Source organism: Gymnoscopelus braueri (assembly GCF_963280865.1).
Source record: "Gymnoscopelus braueri genome assembly, chromosome: 7".
In the NCBI taxonomy this organism is placed as follows: domain Eukaryota; kingdom Metazoa; phylum Chordata; class Actinopteri; order Myctophiformes; family Myctophidae; genus Gymnoscopelus; species Gymnoscopelus braueri.
Window position 1 is genome coordinate 52,670,061 of NC_137608.1, and position 22,187 is coordinate 52,692,247.

The 22,187-nt window shown below is 43.1% G+C and overlaps 1 protein-coding gene across 3 annotated transcripts; it reads left to right on the forward strand.

The window, feature by feature from the left end:
- Positions 1-9,671: 9,671 nt before the first annotated feature.
- grk5l (G protein-coupled receptor kinase 5 like) lies at positions 9,672-22,022 on the forward strand. 3 transcript variants are annotated; one of them, XM_080432310.1, is made up of 11 exons: positions 9,672-9,764; positions 10,367-10,426; positions 11,446-11,586; positions 12,900-13,090; positions 14,310-14,347; positions 14,920-15,009; positions 16,786-16,994; positions 18,058-18,195; positions 18,865-19,002; positions 19,218-19,349; positions 20,433-22,019. In XM_080432310.1, the coding sequence occupies exons 3-11, from the start codon at positions 11,479-11,481 to the stop codon at positions 20,514-20,516; spliced, it is 1,128 nt and encodes a 375-aa protein (XP_080288436.1). In that variant the 5' UTR covers positions 9,672-9,764; positions 10,367-10,426; positions 11,446-11,478; the 3' UTR covers positions 20,517-22,019. The 3 variants fall into 3 exon arrangements, with proteins under 3 accessions (XP_080288436.1, XP_080288435.1, XP_080288434.1); XM_080432309.1 differs by having other exon boundaries at positions 9,678-9,764; positions 10,363-10,426; positions 19,218-19,345; positions 20,433-22,022; XM_080432308.1 differs by having other exon boundaries at positions 9,678-9,764; positions 10,363-10,426; positions 20,433-22,021.
- The last annotated feature ends 165 nt before the right edge of the window (positions 22,023-22,187 follow it).

Here is a 22,187-nt window from a genome sequence, read left to right on the forward strand (position 1 = left end):
TGCGTTCCTGACCCGGTCTGATGGATTAAATGCATGTGATTCCCGGCGGTGGTTTTTACGAGGCTATATTTTGGCTACTTGTCATATGAATAAGTATATGGTCTCTGTCGGGTGGAAACCTCATATGTCCAAAACTGTTACTTTTCAGGATTCAAATTCAAAAGCATCAAATGTAGCAGATCTGCAAGCTCAAAAAGCTTGCAGATCTGCTACATTTGATGCTTTTGCGTGACGCTGTAGTACGATCAGGTAGAGCGTTCACTTATGCAAAAAAAACACCCGACAGCAGCGATACAGGTCTTAATAATCAGTCTAAGCGTAACCACTTAAGGCCTGGTTTCCACACAGCTGTGTGTTCTGGCCGTACAGTAAGTCTGTTTATTCCATCCGTTTATATGGGAACCTCCATCATCTCCAATGTTGCCAAACTCCTTCCGGATTCGCCTCGACTCGAGTAATGACTTTTTTTGGGGGGATTTGGGAGAGACTTGCATTGCTTTGTTTTCGAGAGGAAACGAGCAGAAGACGCTGTTTCATTCACTTGTTAATAATAACATTCTATTAACCCATTAAGACCTGAGGCGATTTTTTTAAATGTTTTCAAAATTTTAACAGTTTTTTGAAAAAAATCGAAACATTTTTTTTCAAGATTTTTCAAAAATAGCAGATATACAAGCTCGTAGCGCGGCACTCGGTGCCAGCGCTATGGAGCTTGTATATCTGCTGTTTTTGAATAGCCGAAGACATCTAAAGTGACACAGATGCGTTCCCAGGTATCAATGGGTTAATGGAGCGCAAAAGTTCAATTGCACTTCTTACATCCTATATTAATAAGAATGAAAGAGGCGGACCACGGCCACGTCACTCTGACTCAGACATAACCATAACAAACCCGATAACGCCAAATAAAAGCATGTCACTGTGATTCATTAGTCATGTGATGACTGGCAGAGTCTCTTACGGTTCAGGATTGCGACAGAAAGTGAAAATGTTTTGTGCCAGGACCCCAGGTCGGATCGGCGGTGTGACGTATAGGTGTGATGGCCGGACTGTAGTGTTAAAAAAATGGCAGATGTACAAGCTCACAGCACGGCACAAAGTGATGCACTGTGAAAAACAGTCTACAAGCAGACTACAAGCGATATAATGTGTTGTGAGCTGGTAAATAACTCGCTATCTTAGCTATTTCCGAAAATGTGTGAAAAATTTAGACGTTTTGGGGGTGGAAATGTAAAGACATTCATTGTGAATTTCTGCAGCATTTCTAGTGTTATCTTGGTTTATTTCTTTCTCCTATAATGTCATCATGGACAACATAAGGACACCAGGTTTAAAGTAGGAGAAGAGTCAGTTTGACCTACACTGACCCCTAGTGACGTTTAGAGATGATTGAACAAGTTACAGCGTCTTTCTTCACTGACTGAGACTATTAATTAAAGAACAAATTAAAGAACAGAACAATTTCAAACTATAGGATCACAGGGTAAACCAGGAACCTTAGCATCTCTCTAAATAACCTGCTATCACACTCTGGATGAAACCATGAGCAGGTGGATGTGTGTCAGTGTGTTGAGACTTCAATAGAGACTCAATGAAACATGCTTTATATTTATATCAACACTGTTGGCCAACACTGTTTGTTCAGCGCCGCAGAGAGAGAGAGAGAGAGAGAGAGAGAGAGAGAGAGAGAGAGAGAGAGAGAGGAGAGAGAAGAGAGGAGAAGAGAGAGAGAGAGAGAGAGAGAGAGAGAGAGAGAGAGAGAGAGAGAGAGAGAGAGAGAGAGAGAGAGAGAGAGAGAGAGAGAGAGAGAGAGAGAGAGAGAGAGAGAGAGAGAGAGAGAGAGAGAGAGAGGAGAGAGAGAGAGAGAGAGAGAGAGAGAGAGAGAGAGAGACCTCTGCTTCCAAAGGGGCGTCTCCTTTTCCCTTTGGCTAACCCCCCCGAGGAGTGTGCGTGTGTTTGTACTTTCTCCTTAACCTGTGATAGCCTGAGTAAATCAACGGTTGCACCACATTTCTCTCACTCTTAGTTACACACACTCACACACACACACATCTCTGTGGAGTCAGTTAAACCTCCTCATGTGTACTGATGTGTTGTTGTTTTTTTAAACAAAAAGAAGAACACTGGTGCATTTGAAAGCAAAGTTTTTGTCTAATCTGTGCGTGTGTGTGTGTGTGTGTGTGTATGTGTGTGCATGTGATGGAAAGCTGGTGACGCTGGTGTGACACGCTGGGACACTCCAGGACCTCTCGGAATCCCGCCGTGTTTTCTGTGAGGTTGCCAGGCAACCATAGGGTCACATTGTGTCCCATTGATAGAAAGAGACTGGTGTCAGAACCTCCCTCTGTTTTATGTAACTGGATGGATCCTAATGGACTTTTATTATTATTACACTTTAACACTTCATGGTTTTACTGTGCATTATTATGGCACCCTCTTTCTTAGAAACACAGCAAATGTGATATTTTGATGTGTGTGTTAATTATTACATAATCGCAATTATTTAGATCATGGGTGCCCAAAAGGTAGGTCTACCAGTAGATCACAAAGGCTGTGCACGTAGACCACATGACATGCCCCTTAAAAATAATAATTCAAATATAAATAAATAAATTATGAACAAAATCACACAATTTTCCTCTTTTGGGCATCTGCCACTTGAATTGAGCCTTAATTCAAGTGGCAGATGCCAAAAAGAGGAGGAATTTTATGGCCCTTCTTGATGTCAATAAATCAATTACCTTAATTATCAAGGTAACTTGATTTATTGACATCAAGTAGAGCCTGTCAGCTCCCTTCACGGCTTCTATGGCGGACAAACCCACATGCAATGTTATGTTTTCAAGAGTGTTAAGCACAAACGTTCATACTTACAAACGTACAAAGTTTACGTCAAAATATGCGAAGCAAAGAACCCGAAAACCTACCACTTCCATACGGAATGGGAGGAAGACTTTTTTTCTCTCCCGTTCCAAGTGCATTAGTGTATATGTAACGCCAGGGCCGCTATTCCAAAGAGTCCTAGTGGTGGCCATCCATCATTCTGCTTCATTATGTGTTAGATATTACTGAGGGTTTATATATTTATTCTCTTGTATTTTGATGTATTTATCATAATGTCGTTCTGATGAAGCTTTTGACTTGAATTACCTGCCAACTAGCTGTAGAAACAAGGAACCTGAATGTAATGTCTTCTTCATGCTCACATCGCTTCAACGTTGACCATCAGCTGAAGCCAACGTGATCCACCTTTTGATCGTCTGTAGGAATTAACCCATTAAAGACCGGGAACACATCTGTGTCATTTTAGATTTCTTTGACTATTCAAAAATAGCAGATCCACAAGCTCATAGCTATGAGCTTGTGGATCTGCTATTATCATTTTAAACCATTGACATATTTTTACTCCGATCTGTGCTTCTGGGGGTCCCTGAACGACATATTTTGAGATGGGGGTTCGCGGCCAAATACATAGTACCACTGATATAGCAACATACTGTTGGGATTTAGAAAAGACTTCTAGATACTTATTTGGCCACGGACCCCCATCTGAAAATGTTTTGTTCCAGGGACCCCCATGAAGCAAAGATTTGAGTTACAAATGTTCGCTTTAAAATATATATTTGCACACATTTTCAAGATTAAAAATATAAATAGCAGATCTACAAGCTCATTGCTTGAGCTTGTAGATCTGCTATTTTTGGAATAGCCAAAGAAATCTAGAATTGACACAGATGCGTTCCTGGTCTTAATGGGTTAAATGGAAGTGATAGAGTGCCCCAGATAATCACCAATTTGCCAACAACCACCATACCATGGATAGTGGGATAGACATTGATAAAGTAACCATCCCCGTCCCCAGCAGTAGACATTTTGGCCGTGGTGCCGGGTTCAAATCCCCGGCAAGACATGATAAATGTCATGAATTCCTGCTTTAACGTGTGACTCATTGTGTCGTTTCAGGAAGACTACGAGGTCCAGCCTGACGAGAAGAGGAAGAGTCGAGGAGACCAGATCATCAAGACCTTCCTCTCTAAAGAGGTAAGGCATCCAAGACCGTTCCTTTATTATTATTTGTCATGTTTTTCCAATTAAAATAGCGAAAATAGCCGATCTACAAGCTCTCAACGTCAGCTTGAAGATATGCTATTTTAAGTTTTTGTGCAATGCTGTACCATGATGAAGTAGGGCATTAATTTACCAAAAAACATAAAAAGTGGGAATATGGAGATATTGTATGAGCGTCGCGCCTGTCACAGAGCAAGTTCTGTCAGGGAACACAGTGCAGTTGTTGGTGGCCTACCATTGGACCACGTCAGCTCCACCTACTCATCCACTCATCCAATCACACGTCAGCTCCACCTACTCATCCACTCATCCAATCACAACACTCATTTCACTCATACCGCTCTATTTAAGCTGGAAGGTTGCACTTCTCATTCTGCTTGCTTTTGCTGCACACACACTGTTGCTGCTCCACCTGTCTCACCCTCCACCACCCCATGCTACCACCTGTCTCACCCTCCACCACCCATGCTACCACCTGTCTCACCCTCCACCACCCCATGCCACCACCTGTCTCACCCTCCACCCACCCCATGCTTACCACCTGTCTCACCCTCCGCCACCCCAGCCCCCCATGCCACCCCTGTCTCACCCTCCGCCACCCCATGCTACCACCTGTCTCACCCTCCACCACCCCATGCTACCACCTGTCTCACCCTCCACCCCATGCTACCACCTGTCTCACCCTCCACCCCCCCATGCTACCACCTGTCTCACCCTCCACCACCCCATGCTACCACCTGTCTCACCCTCCACCACCCCATGCTACCACCTGTCTCACCCTCCACCACCCCATGCTATACCACCTGTCTCACCCTCCACCACCCCATGCCACCACCTGTCTCACCCTCCACCACCCATGCTACCACCTGTCTCACCCTCCACCACCCCATGCTACCACCTGTCTCACCCTCCACCACCCCATGCTACCACCTGTCTCACCCTCCACCACCCCATGCTACCACCTGTCTCACCCTCCACCACCCCACGCTACCACCTGTCTCACCCTCCACCACCCCATAGTACCACCTGTCTCACCCTCCACCACCCCATGCTACCACCTGCCACCTGTCTCACCCTCCACCACCCCATGCTACCACCTGTCTCACCCTCCACCACCCCATGCTACCACCTGTCTCACCCTCCACCACCCATGCTACCACCTGTCTCACCCTCCACCACCCCATGCTACCACCTGTTGTTTTTGGATCTGCTGTTTATGTACTATAGGAGGGATTCTGAGTCCCCTGGTTGGGAAATGCGCTTTATCAGAGTACCTAAAAGCTCTTTATCAGAGTACCTAAAAGCTCTTTATCAGAGTACCTAAAAGCTCTTTATCAGAGTACCTAAAAGCTCTTTATCAGAGTACCTAAAAGCTCTTTATCAGAGTACCTAAAAGCTCTTTATCAGAGTACCTAAAAGCTCTTTATCAGAGTACCTAAAAGCTCTTTATCAGAGTACCTAAAAGCTCTTTATCAGAGTACCTAAAAGCTCTTTATCAGAGTACCTAAAAGCTCTTTATCAGAGTACCTAAAAGCTCTTTATCAGAGTACCTAAAAGCTCTTTATCAGAGTACCTAAAAGCTCTTTATCAGAGTACCTAAAAGCTCTTTATCAGAGTACCTAAAAGCTCTTTATCAGAGTACCTAAAAGCTCTTTATCAGAGTACCTAAAAGCAGATCCAAATTCATCGCCAAACCATAATAAATATATTGCTCATTTTATGTTCAATAAATATATCTTCTCCTCTATGAGTGTCTTTATCCATGTATGTGTTTTCCTGACAGAAACAAAGTCCTTTATGCTCACTTACACCGTTTCTTGATTATATAGTTTTTACATTATGTCGTTGCTGTTGGTCAGAAACTGATCTCCATTTATTTGTCTTAAATTAAACACTACATTGTCACACAGGTAGTGTAAATAGTTTTTAGAAATATTACAAGAGTTTGTGACTACGTAAATAATAACTACATTGGATCCATTACAACCCTGCCCAATCGCATCGCGACATGTTGTGAGCTTGTAGATCTGCTATTTTCACTGTTTTTGTGCGATACTCATATACGTGAAGCAGGGCATTAATTTACCAAAAAAAAAATGGAGATGTGAGGTTTCTACCCGACAACAGAGATAATAACATTGTGTTAATGCTTAATGACAATCTCCATAATACATGATGTACTGAAGGACATGGCAACACAATGCATGATGTACTGAAGGACATGGCAACACAATGCATGATGTACTGAAGGACATGGCAACACAATGCAAGCACACAGTTAATGAAGACTTGAACAAAGTTTACGAGGACTGTTTGTTCTGCCTATTCCTCATTAGAGAGGAAGTCAATAGATATGTAATACAAACCTGTGTGTGTGTGTGTGTGTGTGTGTGTGTGTGTGTGTGGGTGTGTGTGTGTGTGTGTGTTGTGTGTGTGTGTGTGTGTGTGTGTAGTCCTCAGAGTGTGTGCCGGTAGCAGAGGTCTATGCAGACCAGTGCAGAGACAACCTGGAGCTCAGCCCCTGTAAGGAGATCTTCAGCGACTAGTCGAACGTGAGCCGACCATCCATCATACTTTCTGTCTTTCTTTCAGTTAGAGTTAGATAGACAGATCATCTTTAGTGATAATTAGAGTTAGATGACAGTTAGTTACAGTAGATGACAGATAATCTTTTAGTGACAGTTAGAGTTAGATGACAGACAATCTGGGAACCCATCGCCAAATAAAAGGAAAACAGCGCCCTCTGCTGTTTTTTACTCTTTCACTTGGCTCTGGACGAGCTGAACGGAGCACCCGTGCCGCAAGGAAACCGGGATTTTGGTCTGCCCTCAGCGCTCCACTTCCGCTGGTGCGCTTATGTTTTCATTCCCACTAACAATATTTCTACACGGAACACTAACACCACTTCTCCCAGAGAACATGGATCGTTTTGGTTATAAGCCCACTTGTTTCTATGATGAAAGAGCAAGTTAAAATGTGAATATCTTTCCGTGGTTTTGTCTGCTCCAAGGACGCTATTGTTAAACGAGTTTCGGTTTGTTTTCAGTGGGAAGGGAGCGCACAGACAGTAAATCCCGCCCACTACATTTGATTGGGTAAAGCGCGGCCAGCTTCCTGATCTGAAGGCACGCCCACTTGTAAGCTAACGCGCACCCGTTCTGAACCGGGCTCTCGACAGATTCAGTAGCGCAGCTCTGAGTCTGTTCTTGAGAGATTAGATGACAGATAATCCACATTTGTCATTCAACACAGAGCTCAGATTGTGTGAAGCCCTCAACTCATCTTTATCCTTCATCATGCAACATACATAACCTCTCACATGTATTATTATTCTACACAGTGAAATCCTCAGCCTTCATTTAGCTCAGAGAGGATACACATGGAACCAGACAAACCCTAATGGGTTGTGTACAGTGTTATGTACAGTGTTGTGTGTGTGTGCTGACCAGAGCATGTGAGCGGAGCGGAGCGAGGAGTGGAGCGACGCGATTTTGACGTGAGCGTGGAGCTGGTTTATAAAAAGGTTGGAGCGCTACTCAGAGCGAGGACCGCCTGCCGCGCACCCAATGTTTGAGCATGCCCGGTTGCACGGACTCAGAGACACACAGACATCCAGCAGTGCACAGCGCACCGAGATTTCATTAGAATTTCTACTTTATTTTTATTTATTTATTTTTTACTGTTGAGCGACCCGGTTTGAGCGGAGCATGGAGCGAGAGGTGCGCAAATCAACGTGAGCGACGGGGAGCGGAGTGCGGGGGGAGTCAACGTGAGCGAATAGCGAGCGTGAAACCAGCCCCCTGGAGCGCCGTACGGCATTTCCACCTGCTCCGCTCACCAGGGGCGGCCTTAGTGATCTGGGGGCCCGTTTCAAGAGCTAATATGTGGCCCCCTATGCAACCCCCCCCCCCACCCCCCAAAAAAATAATAATAATAAATCCCCAAAACACGGTCACCCCGATTTTGTTTGCGGAATTTGCGGATTTTGTTTGCGAAAAAAATCTAAAATTGTATTTTTTCAAGAAAATTCGGGGGCCCCCTGAGGTTCGGGGCCCGTTTCAATTGAAACGGGTGAAACATAGGAAAGGCCGCCCCTGCCGCTCACATGCTCTGGTGCTGACCACTGTTCACATGTACAGCTCAGTCCAGACCAATGTTGCAACCACATGCAACAAAATCTTTGATTGATCGATTGAATGAATACTTTATCAACACGCGTATTAACAGTACAGGTAGTACAGTACAAAGGTCATGCTAAAAGGTTAGGCTAAAAGTTATGCTAGTAGTAGGTTACACAAAAAGCCCCAGGGGCCTTGTTTCCATTGTGGTCCTTTGTGCTCAATTCATCAGTAATACAGATAGTACAATACAATACAAAACATAGTGTAATAAAGCTCAGTAGAATCATAAGGTATATTTACAGAGAAAGTAGGGGTGGGGGGGGGCGGAGCTCAGAGGATTCTACTAACAAGGTGTTCAAGTAGTTAAACCAGGGGTCTTCAACAGGGGGTGCGGGACCCCTAGGGGGTCCTCAGAGTTACTACAGGGGGTCCGCCAAATCTTTGTGTGATAGGATTTTTTTATTTTACCTTATTAACCACTTGAACCCTAGCATCCCTATTCTGAGGAGAACATTAGCCAAAAATAGCAGATCTACAAGCTCACAACGCCTCGCGCTGCGAGGCGTTGTGAGCTTGTAGATCTGATATTTTTGGCAAAGAGGTATAGGTGTAGAGGGGAAAAAGGGCAGACCACGTAAACAAAAAATGTTGAATCTGAAACACAATTTTATACGATATAGAGGGGGTCCCTGCTTCATCTCTCTCTCAGCTAGGGGGTCCTTGGCCTGAAAATGTTGAAGACCCCTGAGTTGGGAAACTATGTTCACTTGTATTTTGACGAAAGGAATCCTTTTATGTTACTTTGTGTATTTGGCTGTAGGGAGTCCAGCTCCTTTGTGTATTTTGTTAGGTCCTTCCACGTTTTGGTGGCAGCATAGTAGAATACATGTTTATACATGTCCAATACTGGACAGTCTGTACCCACAGGGCGCAGACGCGAACCCCCCCCACCCCCCACCCCCCAAGGACCCCACTTTGAGATTCAGTGTGATAAACGTTCCCGTACCTGCACAGTAGGGGTGGAAAATATAATCGTCCGATTCAGCAATTAGCGATTCAGACATTATGGAATCGATTATTATTATCATATCGCTAATTGCGCAGAGCAGCAGACATATTTTGGTTGGTTATCAGAATATTGAGAAGCCTTTGTTATAAGTCAGTATTATTTTTACAAAAAATGACTTTTTTGTTGGTTTTCTGCAATTGTTGATGTTGGCAAATATAACCTTCCAGCTGACAGTGACACATCTCTTCCATTAGTTTTTATTATCAATAAAAGATAACGGAAGTAAATTCATCGCCAATCGCAATAACCGCAATTTAATTGAATCGTAGCCCTCAGAATCGGAATCGAATTGAATCGTCAGGTACCTACCAATTTCCGCCCCTACTGCACAGTGACAGACTGAGTGTTGTTGTTTCTGTTTGGAACAGGGCCCTCCATGCCTACCTGAGTGTTGTTGTTTGTGTTTGGAACAGGGCCCTCCATGCCTACCTGAGTGAAGCTCCGTTCCTGGACTACCAGAACAGCATGTACTTTGATCGCTTCCTACAGTGGAAGATGTTGGAGAGGTAAAGTAGGCCTTTATACACTATTACATACAGTATGGTAGGACTGTATACACTATTACATACAGTATGGTAGGACTGTATACACTATTACATACAGTATGGTAGGACTGTATACACTATTACATACAGTATGGTAGGACTGTATACACTATTACATACAGTATGGTAGGCCTACAGTACAGTCATATATAACTATTGAAAAGCATATTTAAGTTCACTTGCTGTTTTGTGTGTGTGTGTGTGTGTGTGTGTGTGTGTGTGTGTGTGTGTGTGTGTGTGTGTGTGTGTGTGTGTGTGTGTGTGTGTGTGTGTGTGTGTGTGTGTGTGTGTGTGTGTGTGTGTGTGTGTGTGTGTGTGTGTGTGTGTGTGTGTGTGTGTGTGTGTGTGTATCTGGAGAGTGTAGAGGCTGTATCAGAGATCTTTATCCTGTCTGTAACCGTAGCCCTCATGGCGGTATTGAGTTTTGCAGATAATGTCTCTGTGCCGATCGATACGATACGGACGTGTGTGTGTATCTGTGTGTGTGTATCTGTATGTGTGTGTGTGTATCTGTATGTGTGTGTGTGCTAACGTCTTCCTCTGCTCTGTGCTCTGTCAGACAGCCCGTCACTAAGGACACGTTCAGACAGTACAGAGTGCTGGGAAAGGGAGGCTTTGGAGAGGTAAGACATGATGATGATGAAGATGATGATGAAGACCATTAGGGTGCAACAGTTAAATGAGCAATCGCTAATTTAGTAAAATAGTAGAATAATAATCAATCCCGTTTTGGGCGTGACATTATAAGTGAAAAGCTTAAAGAAATGTCAAAAAATAGTTAAAATAGCCGATCTACAAGCTCACAGCGCATCACATAGCGACGCGTCTTGAGTTTGTAGATCGACTATTTTGACTATTTTACTACAGGTATACGTATATAAACACGCTTATTAGATTAATCAAAACTATCTATGGAATAATCAATAGTTGTAGCCCTGATGATGATGATGATGATGATGATGATGATGATGAATGAAAGAAACCTGGTTAGTGTGTGAAGAGGTTCAGACGTCATAAAACTGGACAGTCCACAGCTCCACACCCAGAAGCCACGACTGATTGCCATTTCCATAGCAACGCAACGCTATTGTCACAGTCCCTCCGGGATATGGGATATGAACGGCAGACGGGGGGCCGTCCCTAAAACTGGACACATGAAGCCCACGAGCGGAGATCATTTACCCTTTCCAACATGTTCTATTCTAAATATGAAATACATAATAAGAGTACCGAAGTCCTGATGTCACTCCCACTACCCCAGAGTTATTTTTTGTATTGGAATTCCCAGGCAAATTATAGACCGCGTCATGTGAGAACTGTGTTCCAAAAAGACCTTTAGGGTCCCCCCATGTGAGAACAATGCATTGTGGGATAGCATCTGAGGTGTTTATAAGCCTTATTTTCTAAACTGGTGGGTCAAACTGCACAACCAATATGTCAATGTGTAGCTATGATTCCCTGCTTTCATATGACATGAAAACTATTTCAATGACTGTCTGTTCATGGCGGTGGGTCACAAATAAACAAATCACCCTGGCGATTCTGTCAGCTATGTGACTCAGTGTCGTTTCTGATATTGAGCTACATTTGATAACGTGTGTGTGTGTGTGTGTGTGTGTGTGTGTGTGTGTGTGTGTCTTAGGTGTGTGCCTGTCAGGTCAGAGCGACGGGGAAGATGTACGCCTGTAAGAAGCTGGAGAAGAAGAGGATCAAGAAGAGGAAAGGAGAGTCCATGGCTCTGAACGAGAAGCAGATCCTAGAGAAGGTCAACAGCAGATTTGTGGTGAGTTTAACCCCATTCAGTCCTACAAATCTACAAATGTCTTCTAAATCTTCTCAACAGTTTTCTGAAACACTCATGTTGCTATAATGTCAGTGGTTCTCAAACTTCTTCATGTCAAGGACCCCCAAAATGATATGTATTTGGCCGCGGACCCCCAGCTGAAAGCGTTTTGTGCCCAGGGACACCCAGAAGAGAAGATGTGTGCTTGTATATCTGCTCATTTTGAATAGCCAGGCTGTTTGGTAATCTGAAGGTTGCCGATTCGTCCCCCGGTCCACCCAGTCTATGTGTCCTTGAGCAAGACACTTAACCCTATAACTGTATTAATAGCACTTCTCCACTTCTCCATAGTTTAGGATGGCTAAAATGGACAGATTTGACATATTATGTGCAAATCTACAGTGACAAATACCCCAACAACAACTAAAGGTCTAAATTATAATAATATATCGTTATCAGTTTCTGATCATGTATCAGAAACCTCTTATCTCCATAGTAACTTTTTTCTTTGTAAATTGCCCTACTTGATCATACTACAGCGTCACACAAAAGCATCAAAAGTAGTAGTTTAGAGCTTGTAGATCTGCTACTTTTGATATTTTTGAATTTGAATCCTGAAAGGTAACAGTTTTGCACACGACAGAGACAATATATTATAGATGTTTAAAAGCTGTGTCAAACAGGTTTGACACGATACTACAGTAGGGGTGTGCCGATACACTAATTTCATGAAACGATACGATACGATATTGGGCTCACGAGATTGGGCGATACGATATCGATACGGTACGATATATGGCACTTTTTTATTATGAAAATATATGGGGGAGGGGAAAAGCAAATGCAAACAAATAATTCTGTTTTTGCATTATTCAGACATGCAAACTTGTAGCTTTTCAGCTACAATAGCCGTTTTGAATCCAAATAGGGCAATAGTGTGACACCTGACCCGAAAAAAAAACACATGTTGTCACCCTTTCCACCTCGGGGCTGTTTGTATGCCTGATTATTATTATTGTAAAAAAAATAATTAAAAATTAAAAATTCAAAACGATATTTATTTTCTCTCAAAAACGATACATATCGTCACGAAAACGTATCGCGATATATCGCGGGACGATACATCGGCACATCCCTACACGATACTGTTTCTTGTTTGAATTTGTTCCCCAGAGCAAACAGGCAGGCTCTATTATCTCAGTGGGTGACCCTGGGTTCAAAATCTGGGGTCGAACAACTGCGTAGTGCAGCTTTAACATGTCTCTCTCCTCTCTCTGTGGTCCTGTCCCCCCTCCCCCCCCCCCTCCTCCCAGGTGAGCCTGGCGTACGCCTATGAGACTAAAGACGCTCTGTGTCTGGTCCTCACCATCATGAACGGAGGAGACCTGAAGTTCCACATCTACAGCATGGGGACCCCGGGCTTTGAGAAGGACCGAGTCCAGTTCTACGCTGCTCAGATCTGCTGTGGACTCAACCACCTGCACAGAGAGAACATAGTGTACAGGTATGTAGATCTATAGAACATAGTGTACAGGTATGTAGATCTATAGAACATAGTGTACAGGTATGTAGATCTATAGAACATAGTGTACAGGTATGTAGATCTATAGAACATAGTGTACAGGTATGTAGATCTATAGAACATAGTGTACAGGTATGTAGATCTATAGAACATAGTGTACAGGTATGTAGATCTATAGAACATAGTCTACAGGTATGTAGATCTATAGAACATAGTCTACAGGTATGTAGATCTATAGAACATAGTGTACAGGTATGTAGATCTATAGAACATAGTGTACAGGTATGTAGATCTATAGAACATAGTGTACAGGTATGTAGATCTATAGAACATAGTGTACAGGTATGTAGATCTATAGAACCATAGTGTACAGGTATGTAGATCTATAGAACCATAGTGTATCTATAGAACCATAGTGTACAGGTATGTAGATCTATAGAACATAGTGTACAGGTATGTAGATCTATAGAACATAGTGTACAGGTATGGAGTATTATGTAGCGAAAAATAGCCCATCTATGTTAGCTTGTAGATCGGCTATTTAATAGAGCGGAAGCTGGAAAGCCACTAGTATATGAGCTGGTTAACCCAGCATACTGTAGGGTTAAGTGGTTGAACTTTGCTGCGGTCGGTCAAAAATAAACCGTGAAACCATTGTGGGATCATCACAGGGTGATAATGGACCAGAGACCACATACCGTACCTGGGGCCATAGGGCAATGCACTCCCCATTACTATCAGAGAAGCCCCCCCCCACCCCCCACCCTCCAAACCTTTCAAACCTCTCTCAAAACCCACATCTTCTATATGGCTTTTCCCAGCTAACTCCAGATCCCCCTGTTTTACCGTTCCACTGTTTTTATTGATTTTATTCCTTAAGGTCATTACACACCGGGGGCGATTTTTTCATGCGAATAATACGTATTTTTTAAAAACCTTATAAAGTCAATGCAAGCTTCCACGGAGCGAAAAAACGAAAAAACGTCTTTTAATTATTCGGAACGGGTCAGAATTTTGCGTATATTCGCATAATCGCCGGTGTGTAATGACCTTTTGTCTTAGCCTTTCCTTAGTGTGTCCCCCCCCCCCATGTAAAGCGTCTTTGGATACTTAGAAAAGTGCTATATCAATATGAGATTATTATCATCATTATTATTATTATTATTAAAAACACTCTCACTCACCCCTCTGTTAATTCCAGGGACCTGAAACCAGAGAACATCCTCTTAGATGACAACGGTGAGTTCAACATCTGTCTGCAATCCTACTCTGAAGTGACTCCTATGGAGTACATGTTGCTTTGTACAGTATCTGTGATCATGCTAATAATACTTTATTTAGAAAAAATATCACACCCTGTGTGAAGTGGGCGGTGTCTTGCTAGCTAATCACAATACTGAATGGAGTCAACCAATCATGTACAAAAGATAAATACATTTATTGAAACACTCTTTATGATGGACGAAACCATAACTTGAAAAAAACCAATTTATGTTTTTTTTCAAGTTATGGTTTCTTATATAGGGCTATGCACATGTGTCATGTGACACTGGCCAATCACAGTCCTGAATAGATTGTGATTGGCCAATCACGGTGCAGGATAATTGTACAAATTTCCAAACCTCACTTATAGGGGCGGTTTCACAGCGCAGGATATTTGTACATTTTTCCAAACCTCACTTATAGGGGCGGTTTCACCGCCCAAAAACACTCCTGTTGAATCCTGACATTCAGATGTTGAGATGAAATGTGACTGAACTAGTGCTGTTGTTTGTGTCTGACTTGTGGCCTTTGCTCTGCTTGTACTGTAGGACACATCCGCATCTCAGACCTGGGTCTGGCCATCAAAGTGCCTGAAGGAGAACCTATCAGAGGCAGAGTGGGGACTGTCGGCTACATGGGTGAGACGGGATGTTTTACTGTTGGCTACATCATTGGTTCTCAAAGTGGGGTCCGGGGACCCCCAGGGGTCCTTGGAGGAGGTTCCAGGGGTTCCCCAGTAAAATGTGTTAATCACAATCATTTTAACCACTTTAACCATTACTTTATACTTTGGCTATTCAAAAATAGCAGATCTCCAAGCTCATAGCGCTGCGAGTGCCGCGCTATGAGCTTGTATATCTGCTGAATTTTGAAAAATCTCTGGCACAAATTTTTTTTTAGTTGGGGGTCTGCAGCCAAATACATATCATTTTGGGGGTCCTTGACATGAAAAAGTTGGATGTGTGTTGGAGTGAGAATACAGTATCATGTGTGTATTCTAGTGGTCCTCAAGCTTTTTCATGTCAAGGACCCCTGGGGGTCCCCGGACCCCACTTTGAGAACCAATGCTCTATCAGCGGTTCTCAAACTATGGGTCGCGACCCAAAGTAGGGTCATGGGAAGGTGCCGTTGGGGTCATGCATCGGCAATCAAAAACATTTTTTTTTTCTGGAAACGGTAAAAAAAAAAGAGGGGAAAAAAAAGTGAGGTCGTCCCGGTGAAGAGGACGACCACCCTTGCATGTTCATAAATGATTTACTTAGGACCTATGTTCAATATGAGCGGATGGTACAAATACATGGACCACGGGTCCATTTGGTTCCATCTGTACCCTCGCGGATTAAAATTTCATTAAATCGCGATGTAACATTACCGAGCGGCTCGCACATAATATGGCAGTGGTGGAAAAAGTACTACAATTCTTTACTTAAGTAAAAGTACCAATACTGCAATATAAAAATACTCTGTTACAAGTAAAAGTCCAGAATTAAAAATGTACTCGAGTAAAAGTACAAAAGTATTGGCATCAAAATGTACTTAAAGTACCAAAAGTAAAAGTACTAAATATTTGAAAATAGCCGATCTACAAGCTCACAACGCGTCGCGATGCGACGCGTTGTGAGCTTGTAGATCTGCTATTTTCAAATAGCCTATGTATAAAATAGGGTTAAAGTGGTTAATGTATGTTTCATTATATCATAGTTTATATCTGAAAAGTAACTAGTAACTAAAGTTTTCAAATAATTGTAGTGGAGTAAAAGTACAATATTTGCCTCTGAGATGTAGTGGAGTAGAAGTAAAAGTATTGGAAATTGGAAATACTCAAGTAAAGTACAAATACCTCAAAATTGTACTTAAGTACAGTACTTAAGTAAATGTACTTAGTTACTTTCCACCACATAATATGGGGTCGTGGTATGAAGACGTTTGAGAGCCCCTGCTCTAGTTGAACCAGCTTAACGGGGTTTGTTGCTCCACAGATGTTATTGGAACCTTTTTTCTTTTCATTCAGTGAACGTCAAAGGTCAAAAAAGGACACTAAAAGGGCAAACCTTTTATGAACTGTGACCTATGAACTATGACATGTACATTACATTACATTACATTACATTACAGTCATTTAGCAGACGCTTTTATCCAAAGCGACTTACAATAAGTGTATTCAACATAGGTAGGGAACGAAAACTACTAATCACCAGAAGTCTTTAGTGCATTTTCTGCAAAAACAAGCAACCAAGAGTATACCTAGCGCTAAGGTAAAAGTGCAATATATCAGCTACCTATTTCCTTAAACAGATGAGACAAAATAGCTAAATCAAATGAGCATGAGCTAAAACAAATAAGTGTATCGACTAAACAAGATCCAATAAAAAAAAAATGTGTACGGTCCATGACTCTTCTTCTCCCCTCTGTAGCTCCTGAGGTGATCAACAACGAGAAGTACGGTATGAGTCCAGACTGGTGGGGTCTGGGCTGCCTGGTCTACGAGATGACCGCCGGACGCTCGCCGTTCCGCGCACGCAAGGAGCGAGTGAAGAGAGAGGAGGTGGAGAAGAGGGTCCAGGAGGGACAGGAGGAGTACAACGACAAGTTTACTGAAGACACCAAGGCCATCTGTAGAGTGGTGAGGAGGAGGGGAGGGAGGGATGGAGGGAGGGAGGGGTGGTCTGATGGAAGAATGAATTGATTTGATGCTGTAATCATAGATCAATCTGAATAGAATAGAATTTAACCCATTTTGGGCGGGAGCCCCTATTTGTAACTATACCTTTCAGGACGGGAACCCCTTTTGGGGTTCTTGTTGCTAATGTTGTAATTTTTTAATACATATTAGAAGTTTTTCAGAAAACTGAGGTCAGGATTTAGAAGGCGTTTTTAGAATGGGCCTCAGGTCTCAATGGGTTAATTAACCCATTCAATCCGGAAATGTCTTCTAAATCCCAAAACAGTTTTTTTTTTTTTAAACGTATGTTGCTACTGTATAATAATAGTGGTTCTCAAAATCTTGCTTGTCAACGACCCCCAAAATGATATGTATTTGTCCACGGACCCCCATCTCAAAATAATTTGTTCCAGGGACCCCCCAGAAGCAAAGATTTGAGTTACAAATGTTCGCTTTAAAGAATATACATATTCAAAGATTTGCAAAAATGTTCAAGATTTTTCAAAAAATAGCAGATCTACAAGCTCATAGCGCAGCACTCGGTGCTGCGCTATGAGCTTGTAGATCTGCTATTTTTGAATAGCCAAAGTGTAAAATATGGATAAGGTGGTTACACAGATGCGTTCCCGGTTTGAATGGGTTAACAGAATAAAAATGAATGAAATAGAATAGAATATAATGGAATGGAATATAATGGAATATAATAGAATATAATGGAATAGAGTAGAATAGAAAAGCGTCAGAGAACTCTTATCTCCACATTTTAACTTCATGTTTTTTTTTTCATAAAATAAATGCCACAGTTCATGGTACTACAGTGTCACACAAAAGTAGCGTAAATAGCTGATCTACAAGCTCTAAACGCATCGCATTGTAGTTCAGCAGATCTATTTTTAATCCTGAAAAGTAACAGTTTTGGACATGTGAGGTTTTCACCTGACGGTGACGATAGAAAAGCTAATATGTTAAGGTCTTAACGAAGCTTCTCCTTTCCTCTGGGACCCCCGTCCGTCCGTCCGTCCAGCTGCTGACCAAAGACCCCAAGCAGAGGCTGGGCTGTGGGGCGGACGGAGCGGCCGACGTGAAGGCTCACTGTTTCTTCAAGAACATCAACTTCAAGAGGCTGGAGGCCGGCATCATGGACCCTTCCTTTGTCCCTGATGTGAGTTTGAACCCCCCCTAACCCTAACCCTAACCCACTGCAAACCTGCCGTTGTCCCCAGTTTGGGGGCATGATGACATTCTATAGGCAGAGAATATCAGAAATTGTCCAAAAATAGCGGAACTGCCGTTCCACAGGTTGCTCTTCCAAGCGATGCTGCAGATGATGACTTCATTGATTAGAGCTCTCAAATTCTGCCCGAACCCGGCCCTACCCGACCGATTTTGGGCCCGGGCTGGGCCCAACATCTATGCTAATTGGGGCCGAACCTTGGGTTCTGTGAAAAGAAAAAAAAAGGGGAAAAAATCTATTCCCCCCCCCCCCAAAAAAAATCCAACTGCCTCTAGCGGCCTTAACGGTAAGGCCGACAGAAATGGCGGTGGATGCATTGGATGCAGCTCAAAGTGAACTTTACTCAGGTGTCTAGTTTGTCTAGTTTCGACCTTCCTAGCCTGTGTTATTAAAGATAAGCCAAAATACAGTCGGCGATAGTGGCCGTTTTCAAGACGTTTTGGCCATTATCTCTGGAACAGAAGGTCCAACATGCTCAGTTGTTGGATGCGTGACTTTGAGGACATTAAGCTCATAATGACACCTTAGTTTTCAGTTGTTTTTTAATTAATGTTGTTGTTTGTGTGGTCTCTCTCTCTCTCTCTCTCTCTCTCTCAGCCCCGGGCGGTGTACTGTAAGGACGTTCTGGACATAGAACAGTTCTCTACAGTCAAAGGAGTCAATCTGGACCAAACTGACAACGACTTCTACTCCAAGTTCACCACCGGCTGTGTGTCCATCCCATGGCAGACTGAGGTGTGTGTGTGTGTGTGTCTGTCTGTCTGTCTGTCTGTCTGTCTGTCTGTCTGTGTGTGTGTGTGTGTGTGTGTGTGTGTGTGTGTGTGTGTGTGTGTGTGTGTGTGTGTGTGTGTGTGTGTGTTTACTCTGTTTATTCTAATCTCACACTTGTAAGTCTCTCTGAATAAGAGTGTCTGCTAAATGCCTAAATTGTAAAATCTCTCTCTCTGTAGATGATAGAGACAGAGTGTTTCAGTGATCTGAACCTGTTTGGACCTCAGGGGACCAGACCTCCAGACCTGGACTGGAACACGCCCCCCGAGCCCCCCCGACGAAGCCTGCTGGACAGAATCTTCAGGAGGCATGTAAGAAAAAACACACGCACGCACGCACACACACGCACGCACAGTGTAAATATGAACAGCTGTATTCCTGGCCTTTAAATAGTTGTTACTCTGCTTATAACACTGTGTAATGACTGTAATGACAGTTATAAGAACTCATAATCAGGGGTGCACATAACTGATGCGCAGGTGCGCATGCGCACCCAAAATTAATAATGCGCGGCACATCAGACGACGTGAGGCGCTTTTGCGTACCAACAGCTGGGACAGGAATTTCCAAGCTTTTATTTTTTAGCAAAACTAAAAAATAAAAGCCTGGAGATCGAGGCTAGGAATTTACTTCCTGAAGCCACACTCACACAATCACGCTAAAGCACGCGTCGGCCCCATGTACAGCCATTAGGCGCAGGGGGAGAGGGGACGCATGCTGCACGTGATTGTGTGAGTGTTGCCTCGCATCCTCACACACAGACACACTGCGACTCGCCAGCAGCGGCTGTTAGAGGCACTCGTCACCGATGATGAACGCACCGTAATGGTGTAAAATATGCCATGAACGTCTGGTGGATAAAAGCAGCGCAGCACAGGGCACCAACCTTGGTGGGTTCACCAAACGGCGTGAGAAAAAAAACCCGGCAAAAAACGGCTGAATTTGGAAGCAGAGCGTCCTTTTTTCTCGCGCAGCACCCCCCCCCCCCCCCCCCCCCCCCCCCTGACAAAACGGGACGGGACCATTTATTTGGTGCCCACCAAGTCACATCTCCAGGTGCTCTTCTGAGTACTAGACCTAAAAAGTTATGTGCACTCCTGCTCATAATGCTTCATAACAGTATAATGAAGTATGAAGTAAAAATGCATTATAGTCAGCTTTTAGCAGGTGTTATTACAGTTGCGATCATATTTGAACCATTTTAAAATGTTTGTCAAAATAACTTGTGGGGACATTTGGCAAGTATAGTAAATACAAGCACACACACACACACACACACACACACACACACACACACACACACACACACACACACACACACACACACACACACACACACACACACACACACACAGTAACACCCCTCTCTCTCTCTCTCTCTCTCTCTCTCTCAGCACCCAGAGGTGTCCATCGGTCACAGCCGCCTGCAGTCTTCCAGTGTGAACTCGGTGGACTCCATGTCCAACTCTGCCCCCTAGTGGTGACAGAAGACGGTGTGCTGCCACACACACACACACACACACACAGTTATAAAGGGAAGACGCTCCAAGGGGGGGTGGGGCTTCCCTGCTGCTGAGTGGTCCTTTAGAGAGAGCCGATAGGCTGGACAGCAGCCAATGAATGGACAGCTCTGTCTGACGGCCTCAACCGGTCAACCAATGGGGAACGGAGAACACTGTCCTACAAACCAGCCCCCTGAGAGAGAGAGAGGGAGATAGAGAGACACCTGGGCATTGGTAGTGGACCTGGCTCTTTGATTCACCTGAACGCAGAGACGTTTTAAGATGTTTTTTTTGTTTTTTGTTCATAAACTTTTCTTCACCCTCAGGATCGCTGGACTATAGTGACAAGAACTCAGAGCCACTGACTTTAAAATGACACGGAACCGAGAAAACAAAACAAAAGAAAGGAAAAAAAAATACAAGCTAATATTCAGGGGAAAAGACCACCACGGAGAATAGAAGATATGGGGTCTTTGTGGAAAATGTGTTTTTTTTTATTTTATTTTTTACGTTGTTAGTTGTTTTTCTTTCTTTTTTTTTTTTAAAGAAAAGGAATTCCTCGTTCATTCATAACTCACGTTTCTCCAGTGTCCTGCTGTATTTATTGGCATCTCTTCTTGACTCGCAAATCTTACACCGCGTTTATATGTATATTTCATAGTACGACGGTGTCACTTGACGAAAAATAACCGACTTTTTTCAAGCGATACCGTCGTGCTACGGGGTATGATTTAGGTTTTTAACCTCCTCCTCCCGCCATTCCCCATCTCTCTCCATCCATATTCAATATTTCATCCTTTATAATAATCTCTTTCATAATCTTCTCCCCTCCTGCCTCAGAAAGACGTGAACAGGATTTTGTCACGTTTTACTTGACCGTTCATTGTCACACGAATTATTGCGATTTAAATAGTAATTGTGTTTTTGCCGTTGAACATTGGAATATAATACAGTAAATACAAATTAGATTTATGTTTGTCTCTTAAACGAAACTTGCCCCGGGCAGATAGGACAAATAACTTTAAATATACAACGAAATGTAAAGCTTTTTACTTTCAACATGTTTTAAAATAGTGGACATGGCCGATCCACAAGCTCGCCGTGAGCTTGTAGATCTGCTATTTCTGCTATATTTGGAAGATGTTTTGCCAATGTATGAAAAAAAAATCAACATGGAAGCTATTATGACGATTATGTAAAAATAATAGTAGATTATGTATTAATTGTGACATGTCTAGACGTATGTCAGCTCACCAACCTCAACACAGATGTACATTGCCTTGCGTTCTCTCAGGCCAAAGATACAGGTTAAGGGACGCGATAACGCTTCGTTGCACGCGGGGGGTCGCTCAGCGAAAATAGCAGATCTTTAAGCTGACGACCGCTTGTAGATCGCCTATTTTCGGCGTCACTGGCGCTCAATCACATTAACCCTTTATGTGATAACCGTTGTCATTCATGTTGCCATCGTTTTAACTAGGATCAGGGTGTGCCGATATATCGTCCCGCGATATATCGCGATACGTTTTCGTGACGATATGTATCGTTTTGGAAAAAAAAAATATCGTTTTGAAAAAAAAAAAAAAAGGTTTTTTTTTTTTTTTTTTTTTTTTTACAATAATAATAATCAGTCATGCAAACAGCCCC